Source organism: Lolium rigidum, chromosome 6 (assembly GCF_022539505.1).
Source record: "Lolium rigidum isolate FL_2022 chromosome 6, APGP_CSIRO_Lrig_0.1, whole genome shotgun sequence".
Lineage (NCBI taxonomy): Eukaryota > Viridiplantae > Streptophyta > Magnoliopsida > Poales > Poaceae > Lolium > Lolium rigidum.
The window spans coordinates 316923489-316934549 of NC_061513.1; the positions used below are offsets into that span (position 1 = coordinate 316923489).

Consider the following 11061-nt stretch of genomic DNA (forward strand, 5'->3'; position numbering starts at 1 on the left):
GCCAGGAGGGGGTTGCCTTGCTGTCCTTCGTAACCCCCTGCTTCTTCTTCTTCTTCGCCGGATGCGGACTGGGGGCGGCGGCTGCTTACCCGACGGAGGTGGATTGGGGGCGACGTCGGCTGACGTGAAGGAGGTGTAGGTGGACCACCACCCCAACCACCACCACGGGAGGGGGTGGACTTGTTGGGTGATTCCTCGGGGTCGGTGGCTGATACGTCTCCGACGTATCGATAATTTCTTATGTTCCATGCCACATTATTGATGATATCTACATGTTTTATACACATTATATGTCGTATTTATGCATTTTCCGGCATTAACCTATTAACAAGATGCCGAAGAGCCAGTTGCTGTTTTCTACTGTTTTTGGTTTCAGAAATCCTACAAAGGAAATATTCTCGGAATTGGACGAAATCAACGCCCAGGGTCCTATTTTTGCACGAAGCTTCCAGAAGACCGAGGGGGAAAGGAAGTGGGGCCACGAGGCGCCGCCACAACAGGGCGGCGCGGCCCAGCCCTAGGCCGCGCGGCCACGGCGTGTGGGGCCCTCGTGTGGCCCCCGCGTTGCCCTTCCGCCTACTTAAAGCCTTCGTCGCGAAACCCCCAGTACCGAGAGCCACGATACGGAAAACCTTGCGAGACGCCGCCGCCGCCAATCCCATCTCGGGGGATTCTGGAGATCGCCTCCGGCACCCTGCCGGAGAGGGGGATCATCTCCCGGAGGACTCTTCACCGCCATGGTCACCTCCGGAGTGATGAGTGAGTAGTTCACCCCTGGACTATGGGTCCATAGCAGTAGCTAGATGGTTGTCTTCTCCTTATGTGCTTCATTGATGGATCTTGTGAGCTGCCTAACATGATCAAGATCATCTATCTCGTAATTCTATATGTTGTGTTTGTCGGGATCCGATGGATAGAGAATACTATGTTATGTTGATTATCAATCTATTACCTATGTGTTGTTTATGATCTTGCATGCTCTCCGTTATTAGTAGAGGCTCTGGCCAAGTTTTTACTCTTAACTCCAAGAGGGAGTATTTATGCTCGATAGTGGGTTCATGCCTCCATTAAATCTGGGATAGTGACAGAAAGTTCTAAGGTTGTGGATGTGCTATTGCCACTAGGGATAAAACATTGATGCTATGTCCGAGGATGTAGTTATTGATTACATTACGCACCATGCTTAATGCAATTGTCTGTTGTTTTGCAACTTAATACTGGAAGGGGTTCGGATGATAACCTGAAGGTGGACTTTTTAGGCATAGATGCATGCTGGATAGCGGTCTATGTACTTTGTCGTAATGCCCAATTAAATCTCACAATACTCATCATATCATGTATGCGCATTGTTATGCCCTCTCTATTTGTCAATTGCCTGACTGTAATTTGTTCACCCAACATGCTATTTATCTTATGGGAGAGACACCTCTAGTGAACTGTGGACCCCGGTCCTATTCTTTACATCGCATACAATCTACTGCAATACTTGTTCTACTGTTTTCTGCAAACAATCATCTTCCACACAATACGGTTAATCCTTTGTTACGGCAAGCCGGTGAGATTGACAACCTCACTGTTTCGTTGGGGCAAAGTACTTTGGTTGTGTTGTGCAGGTTTCACGTTGGCGCCGGAATCCCTGGTGTTGCGCCGCACTACATCCCGCCACCAACAACCTTCAACGTGCTTCTTGGCTCCTCCTGGTTCGATAAACCTTGGTTTCTTTCTGAGGGAAAACTTGCTACTGTCTGCATCACACCTTCCTCTTGGGGTTCCCAACGGACGTGTGTCAACTGCACGCATCAAGCTCTTTTTCCGGCGCCGTTGCCGGGGAGATCAAGACACGCTGCAAGGGGAGTCTCCACAATCCAATCTCTTTACTTTGTTTTTGTCTTGCTTTAGTTTATTTACTTTCTTGTTTGCTGCATTATATCAAAACACAAAAAATTAGTTACTAGCTTTACTTTATTTACTGTCTTGCACTCTATATCAAAAACACAAAAAAATTAGTTACTTATATTTGCTTACTTATTTCAACATGTTTTCTTTTAATTTTACCGTAAAAGACATCCCGGTAGAACGTGGGTCTATAGTTGGGAGAAATAATATAGAAGAATTTTTCAATCATGTTAGTACCGTTGAAAATTTTGAAGATAGACACTTGGTAGAACTTGCTCCTACTTATGAAATTGCTGCTGCTGCTTTAGTTCGCATGTTGGAAACTAAATTTGTTAATCTCAATCCTATAATCCAACACATGTTTCTTACGCTCGGTGATATGGAAGAAGGGGAAAAGAAAGATTTTGTTTTAGAAACCCTTCTTAGAGAATTTGGTAGTATAGCAAGAGAGGCTAGAAAAGTCTTTATTAAATATAAGATGCTTGGTTCTTGCACCAATTTTGTTAGTATCCTTGAAAAGATGGACATGGAGAGAGTAAGGTACACTAATAATATTAATGATGGTGGGGAGATCAAAGCACCAATACCATGTAAGCTCCTAGCGATGAATGAAGCGCTAGAAAATAACTATGCTTGGCTTGTTCCTGAAAATTTGTTTGATGAGAGTAGCAAGCCCAAGACTAATGAAAAGGGAGCCGCTGAAACTTATGTATCCAATATACTATGCATGGTTGAGAAAACTCCAAACCCCGCTGAAGATGCTTCGTCTCTCGATAACACTTGATACACACTTTCTGCGCCTAGCTGAAAGGCGTTAAAGAAAAGCGCTTATGGGAGACAACCCATGTTTTTACTACAGTATTTTTGTTTTATATTTGAGTCTTGGAAGTTGTTTACTACTGTAGCAACCTCTCCTTATCTTAGTTTTGTGTTTTGTTGTGCCAAGTAAAGTCGTTGATAGTAAGGTTCATACTAGATTTGGATTACTGCGCAGATACAGATTTCTTTGCTGTCACGAATTTCGACCTGCCTCTCTGTAGGTAGCTCAGAAAAATATGCCAATTTACGTGCGTGATCCTCAGATATGTACGCAACTTTCATTCAGTTTGGGCATTTTCATTTGAGCAAGTCTGGTGCCATTTTAAAATTCGTCTTTACGAACTGTTCTGTTTTGACAGATTCTGCCTTTTATTTCGCATTGCCTCTTTTGCTATGTTGGATGAATTTCTTTGATCCATTAATGTCCAGTAGCTTTATGCAATGTCCAGAAGTGTTAAGAATGATTATCTCACCTCTGAACATGTTAATTTTTATTGTGCACTAACCCTCTAATGAGTTGTTTCGAGTTTGGTGTGGAGGAAGTTTTCAAGGATCAAGAGAGGGAAATGATGCAATATGATCAAGGAGAGTGAAAGCTCTAAGCTTGGGGATGCCCCGGTGGTTCACCCCTGCATATTTTAAGAAGACTCAAGCGTCTAAGCTTGGGGATGCCCAAGGCATCCCCTTCTTCATCGACAACATCATCAGGTTCGTCCCCTGAAACTATATTTTTATTTAGTCACATCTTATGTGCTTTGCTTGGAGCGTCGGTTTGTTTTTGTTTTTGTTTTTGTTTGAATAAAATGGATCCTAGCATTCATTGTGTGGGAGAGAGACACGCTCCGCTGTTGCATATGGACAAATATGTCCTTAGGCTTTACTCATAGTATTCATGGCGAAGGTTGAATCTTCTTCGTTAAATTGTTATATGGTTGGAATCGGGAAATGCTACATGTAGTAATTCTAAAATGTCTTGAATAATTTGATACTTGGCAATTGTTGTGCTCATGTTTAAGCTCTTGCATCATATACTTTGCACCCATTAATGAAGAAATACATAGAGCTTGCTAAAATTTGGTTTGCATATTTGGTCTCTCTAAAGTCTAGATAATTTCTAGTATTGAGTTTTGAACAACAAGGAAGACGGTGTAGAGTCTTATAATGTTTACAATATGTCTTTTATGTGAGTTTTGCTGCACCGGTTCATCCTTGTGTTTGTTTCAAATAACCTTGCTAGCCTAAACCTTGTATCGAGAGGGAATACTTCTCATGCATCCAAAATCCTTGAGCCAACCACTATGCCATTTGTGTCCACCATACCTACCTACTACATGGTATTTCTCCGCCATTCCAAAGTAAATTGCTTGAGTGCTACCTTTAAATTTCCATCATTCGCCTTTGCAATATATAGCTCATGGGACAAAATAGCCTTAAAAACTATTGTGGTATTGAATATGTACTTATGCACTTTATCTCTTATTAAGTTGCTTGTTGTGCGATAACCATGTTCCTGGGGACGCCATCTACTCTTTGTTGAATATCATGTGAGTTGCTATGCATGTTCGTCTTGTCTGAAGTAAGGGCGGTTTTCACAATCAAATGGTTTGAGTATGCATACTGTTAGAGAAGAACATTGGGCCGCTAACTAAAGCCATGAATCATGGTGGAAGTTTCAGTTTGGACATAAAACCTCAATCTCTTATGAGAATATGAACTGTTGTTGAATGCTTAAGCATTAAAAGAGGAGTCCATTATCTGTTGTCTATGTTGTCCCGGTATGGGTGTCTAAGTTGAAGAATGATCAAAAGCGAGAAATCCAATGCGAACTTTCTCCTTAGACCCTTGTACGAGCGGCATAGAGGTACCCCTTTGTGACACTTGGTTGAAACATATGTTATGCAATGATAATCGGTGTTAACCCAAGCTAATTAGGACAAGGTGCGGGCACTATTAGTACACTATGCATGAGGCTTGCAACTTGTAAGATATAATTTACATGATACATATGCTTTATTACTACCGTTGACAAAATTGTTTCATGTTTTCAAAACAAAAGCTCTAGCACAAATATAGCAATCGATGCTTTCCTCTTTGAAGGACCTTTCTTTTACTTTTATGTTGAGTCAGTTCACCTATCTCTCTCCACCTCAAGAAGCAAACACTTGTGTGAACTGTGCATTGATTCCTACATACTTGCATATTGCACTTGTTATATTACTTTACATTGACACTATCCATGAGATATACATGTTATAAGTTGAAAGCAACCGCTGAAACTTAATCTTCCTTTGTGTTGCTTCAATACCTTTACTTTGATTTATTGCTTTATGAGTTAACTCTTATGAAAGACTTATTGATGCTTGTCTTGAAGTACTATTCATGAAAAGTCTTTGCTTTATGATTCATTTGTTTACTCATGTCATTACCATTGTTTTGATCGCTGCATTCATTACATATGCTTACAATAGTATGATCAAGGTTATGATGGCATGTCACTCCGAAATTATCTTTGTTATCGTTTACCTGCTCGGGACGAGCAGGAACTAAGCTTGGGGATGCTGATACGTCTCCGACGTATCGATAATTTCTTATGTTCCATGCCACATTATTGATGATATCTACATGTTTTATACACATTATATGTCGTATTTATGCATTTTCCGGCACTAACCTATTAACAAGATGCCGAAGAGCCGGTTGTTGTTTTCTATCGTTTTTGGTTTCAGAAATCCTACAAAGGAAATATTCTCGGGATTGGACGAAATCAACGCCCAGGGTCCTATTTTTGCACGAAGCTTCCAGAAGACCGAGGGGAAAGGAAGTGGGGCCACGAGGCGCCGCCACAACAGGGCGGCGCGGCCCAGCCCTAGGCCGCGCGGCCCTGGCGTGTGGGGCCCTCGTGTGGCCTCCCGCGTTGCCCTTCCGCCTACTTAAAGCCTTCGTCGCGAAACCCCAGTACCGAGAGCCACGATACGGAAAACCTTACTGAGACGCCGCCGCCGCCAATCCCATCTCGGGGGATTCGGGAGATCGCCTCCGGCACCCTGCCGGAGAGGGGAATCATCTCCCGGAGGACTCTTCACCGCCATGGTCACCTCCGGAGTGATGAGTGAGTAGTTCACCCCTGGACTATGGGTCCATAGCAGTAGCTAGATGGTTGTCTTCTCCTTATGTGCTTCATTGTTGGATCTTGTGAGCTGCCTAACATGATCAAGATCATCTATCTGTAATTCTATATGTTGTGTTTGTCGGGATCCGATGGATAGAGAATACTATGTTATGTTGATTATCAATCTATTACCTATGTGTTGTTTATGATCTTGCATGCTCTCCATTATTAGTAGAGGCTCGGCCAAGTTTTTACTCTTAACTCCAAGAGGGAGTATTTATGCTCGATAGTGGGTTCATGCCTCCATTAAATGCGGGACGAGTGACGGAAAGTTCTAAGGTTGTGGATGTGCTGTTGCCACTAGGGATAAAACATTGATGCTATGTCCGAGGATGTAGTTATTGATTACATTACGCACCATACTTAATGCAATTGTCCGTTGTTTTGCAACTTAATACTGGAAGGGGTTCGGATGATAACCTGAAGGTGGACTTTTTAGGCATAGATGCATGCTGGATAGCGGTCTATGTACTTTGTCGTAATGCCCAATTAAATCTCACAATACTCATCATATCATGTATGTGCATTGTTATGCCCTCTCTATTTGTCAATTGCCCGACTGTAATTTGTTCACCCAACATGCTATTTATCTTATGGGAGAGACACCTCTAGTGAACTGTGGACCCCGGTCCTATTCTTTACATCGCATACAATCTCATCGCAATACTTGTTCTACTTGTTTTTCGCAAACAATCATCTTCCATACAATACGGTTAATCCTTTGTTACAGCAAGCCGGTGAGATTGACAACCTCACTCGTTTCGTTGGGGCAAAGTACTTTGGTTGTGTTGTGCGGGTTCCACGTTGGCGCCGGAATCCCTGGTGTTGCGCCGCACTACATCCCGCCACCAACAACCTTCAACGTGCTTCTTGGCTCCTCCTGGTTCGATAAACCTTGGTTTCTTTCTGAGGGAAAACTTGCTACTGTCTGCATCACACCTTCCTCTTGGGGTTCCCAACGGACGTGTGTCAACTGCACGCATCAGTGGCCTTGGCCCCTCGCCCAGAAACTTGATGTACTTCTTTTTTTCATAGAACGAATTGGCGCTTGACATCTCGAAGTTTTTTCTCCCCTTCGGGTGTAGCATAGTCAATCTCCAGGTCCTCGCACCCTTGGACTATGTCTTCCACCATGACACAAGCATAGCCATCTACAATGGGGTTGTTGTGGTGGAGTGCTCCAGGTGTACAAGGTAAAGCGCTGCCAATCGCTACCTTCATGAAAATGTTCCCCATTGGATAATGCAGCTCACATTCTTTCATCTCCTTTACACCGTCCACGGGGTAGTGAGGCTCCGGTGCACGAATCTTGATCGTCGGTGCATTAGCACCAGCCGGGGCCAAGGGTGCATTAGCACCTGTCGGGGCCTCCGTGGAAGCCACGCTGCTTCTCCGCTGCTGGCTTCCGACATCCGCTGCACGATCTTCATGCGGCCCTTCCGATCGTTTGTCTTTTACAATTTCCTGCACAATCTGCTTCAACTCAAATATTTCTACTTCCATCCTCCCCATACGATCTGCATCCTGTTCCATCTTTCTCTTACGGCTTTTGTAACTGTACGGGTCATTGTCCTGGGGAAACCCTACTTTCAACGGAATGTCGCCTTTGCCTCGTACACGTCCTGGGTGTTCAGGATTCCCGGGGGCTATTGTCAGCGCAACGTTCTCTCTATTGAACTTGATCTTCCCCTCTTGAGCTTCGGCCATTGCTTTAATAAGGGCGGCGGTGGGAGTAAACACTTTCTTCTGGTGAACACACCTCCTTGTCTCCGGGTCTAGCGATCCCCCATGCCTGTACCACCAGCTTTTGGCCCCGTGGGTCCCATCCCTCTTTACCTAGAGGGATTCCTCGCTCCCTCAGGTCGTTCTCCATCTTCTCCCACTTAGGCTCCGAAGTGCGGTATCCTCCTGGCCCCATAATATGATAGTACTCTTTCTTAGCCGCATTTTCTATATTTTTTCCGATATGGCCTTGAAAAAATCTGATTGCTTCTGCTTCACAAATTCAGGCCAAACATCTTTCAGTTTCTCAAACTGTCCTTTGAAATCCGGAGTCTTCTTCTGCGAGACAAAGTCACGGGCTAAAATTTTCTTGTAGTTCCGGAATGCTTCGGCCATCTTCGTAAGAGCGAACTCTTTGACTAGCCTCCTCCTCTCACGTCCACCCGGAACCACGTTACCCTCTTCATCGTGTTTGTTGAATTCCAGAGGTAGAATGAAATGTTCCATAAGTTTTCTCCAACAATCCTTTTTCATTCTCTTGCTGAAGAAACTGAAACCAACACGTGCCTTGACTGACTCATTCCATTCCTAGATGGTGATCGGGACATTGTCTCTAACAACCACTCCACATTAGTTGATAAACTTTGTATAGTCCGCCATGACATATACCATCAAGGATGACCTCTCGGTGACTCCGGCGTTGAACGTGATGCCCGGGATCACCCTGCTCTCGCAGTGCGGCGTCAAGGATATCAGCGCAATACAGGAGAAGACCGTCAAGATTGGCAAGGAAGAGGTACTTTCTTCCCTTCCATTTGTCTCGACAATTTGATTTTAGTTAGGCTTTTAATGTGATATATTTTCTGGGTGTTGGAATATAGGCGCTAGCGATACTGGTTGGTTCGCTCAAATCCAAGACTTCCTGATGAAGAAGAATGCTCGCTGCAAGCGGGAACCTCCCAAAGAAGTCATTCAGATACGACTGCCTTGTGCTAGCTGCATAGCTATTCAGATAATCCACAATTTTTCGGATAGTATTATGAGAGAAATGATATAATATTTCATCCTGTGCTGGTACTCTTGGCACTCTTTTTCTGATATGAGTCGATCCACAATTTTTCTGGTAGTGTTATGAGTCCACAATTTTTCTAATAGTGTTACAAGTGAAAATTCTAGGTCCCGCGACCCGGGTCACTCCCGCGAGCGACCGGGAGGAAACCAGACCCCGGCGTTGGTGGCAGGGCGGCCGTCCCCAGGCCCCGGCGTTCGTTCGTCCCAGCGGCAGCAATACTGGGCGTGAGTTGGCCTCCTCGTCGGCCGGCGTGGTGTTGGTCGGCGGTGAGGCTTCTTGCGGTGTGCCGGCCACTTGTGGTCACCTCAGGGTGGCGCTCTAGCGACTCTTGGCGGGGGGGGGGTGTCGGCGGAGGGAGTGGCTGCAGGGCGACACTCCGGTTCGGGCCAGAGCTAGGCCTACCGTGGGCCAGGAAGGCCCATGGTGTGTGGCGTTTTGGCCTTCTGGTTCGGCTATTCTGAGGTGGTGGTTGTCTTTGCCCCCAACCCCTATGCCCTGCTGGTCGGCGTGGTGTCAGGCGGCGTGTGCCGACTTCTGGTCAGTGGCGTGGCTGCAAGAGTCGTCGTCTCTTTCTCAGCCATCAGCCTACAGCGGTTAGCCGCTGGGGCTGGCAAGTGTCATGGTTTCGCAGTGGTAGCCATGGTGTCATGGGGAAAATTAAGTAATTCAAAACATTACGGTTGCCCACTTATCGAATTTATATGGATAAATGGGTACGCGAGTATGGGTTGTACAATCCCATACCCGTACCCACTCTACCTGAAGTGTATGATATTTTCTCGTTTACAAACCCATGTGCAATATTTTGTCCCACACCCATATTTTTATTGGGTTTTTACCCGGCGGGTACGCAGGTCATGGGTACCCATTACCATCCATACATTTAAGCAACTTTATATAAATCGAAGTAGATATTACTAGAGTAACAGATTATCTTAGGTTGAGTAAATGGATTAAAAATCCAAATGACCAAATATGCATCAGGATTCAGGAGACATCAGCGCTCAGTTGGGCTGGTGACGCCAGTATACATGAACCGCCTGAGCACTCGCATCAGCTCGTTGGCCGCCTCGCCAAACGGCTGGAGGACGGAGAAACCATGCCGCTCTCCCTCGAACTCAGCGACCACGACGGCCTTCCCTATGTCCTGCAGCCTCGTAGCATAACCCAGCACGCGGTCCCGGAGCACGTCGATCTCCGGCGCCACCACGAGCACCGGCGGGAGGTCCACCGGCGCGAGGCTGGGGCTCTCGGGGCCGAACGGGTTGGACAACGGGTGGTCCCTGCTCGCCCCAACCGGCAGCGAGATGCGCCACAGCTTGTCGGATCCTTCGACCGTCAGGGTGACGCCCGCCGGAGGGTCGGCCTCGGCGGCCGTGCGATCTAAGCCGCCGAAGAACGCGGACAGGAGGACGTACCCGGCAACACGCAACGGGTTGAGCCCGAGCTGCGCCTGCGTAGAGGCGGCATGGACGGTGACGTGGTGGGCCAAGTTGGCGCCGGCCGAGGCGCCGGAGATGAACGTCCGGGCGAAGTCGGCCGACTCCGCGAGCCACGGGTCGGCAGAGCCGGCGCCGGCAAGCTCGGCCTGGCCGCGCAACCAGGAAAGGAAGTCCGCGCCGTCCTCCATGGCCGCGGGGAGGCGGTGCTCGGGGGCGAGGCGGTACTGGACGGACAGCACGACGGCCGGGAGCTCGGCGGCGGCGCGGAGGCAGTACGTGTGGAAGTGGGGCTGCGTGTAGGAGCCGAAGCAGTATCCGCCGCCGTGGAAGTACACCAGCACCGGGAGCTTGCTGCTGCTGCTGCCGGCCACGGAGGACGACGACTCCGGCCTGTACACGCGGACGCTGAGGCCGTGCGCGGCGTGGTACAAGACATCCTTCCACTGCACGCCGGGGACGTCCGGCAACGGGTCCTTTGGCCAGAGCACAGCTTCATCCCCGCGGACGACGGAGCCGTCGCTGAGGAGCTGGAGGACGCCCGGCACCTCCTCCACGACGTGTGGCGCCGTGTCGCCTTCCATCATGTGTGATGGATCGATCGGTAGCGGTGCTGTCGACCTACGGGGCAGATCTTTGCGTTGCGACCTCTGAATCTGAATGATGGACGCGTCACAGCATCAGATTATATTTATGCTTAGCAGGTGATCCATGGTAACTTAAGCTCGCCAAGATTTTTGTTTTGAGGCTTTGTTTGTCTTGGAAAGTTTAACCGAAATAGTTTCTGTCATGTTTTAGCGATGGATACAAAGCAAAACAGAGAAAAATATGGCACATGATATCGCTAGCAACTAGGTGAGCAAACATTAGATTGATAGAAACAATACAGCAACCCGATATATTAATTAGTATGGTTCTAAACGACGGAGATGCTAGTGTCCAAG

At 47.1% G+C, this 11061-nt stretch overlaps 1 protein-coding gene across 1 annotated transcript; it reads right to left on the bottom strand.

Annotated features, from left to right (window-relative positions):
• Nucleotides 1-9538: 9538 nt before the first annotated feature.
• On the bottom strand, nucleotides 9539-10704 carry LOC124658948 (probable carboxylesterase 15). Its single transcript, XM_047196930.1, has one exon. It carries the CDS (start codon nucleotides 10702-10704, stop codon nucleotides 9676-9678), a length of 1029 nt encoding a protein of 342 aa, XP_047052886.1. The 3' UTR covers nucleotides 9539-9675.
• Nucleotides 10705-11061: the final 357 nt, after the last annotated feature.

Bases quoted from the DNA above. Each gene is read 5' to 3' on its own strand.
- LOC124658948 (XM_047196930.1), bottom strand. From the start codon at position 10,704: ATGATGGAAGGCGACACGGCGCCACACGTCGTGGAGGAGGTGCCGGGC.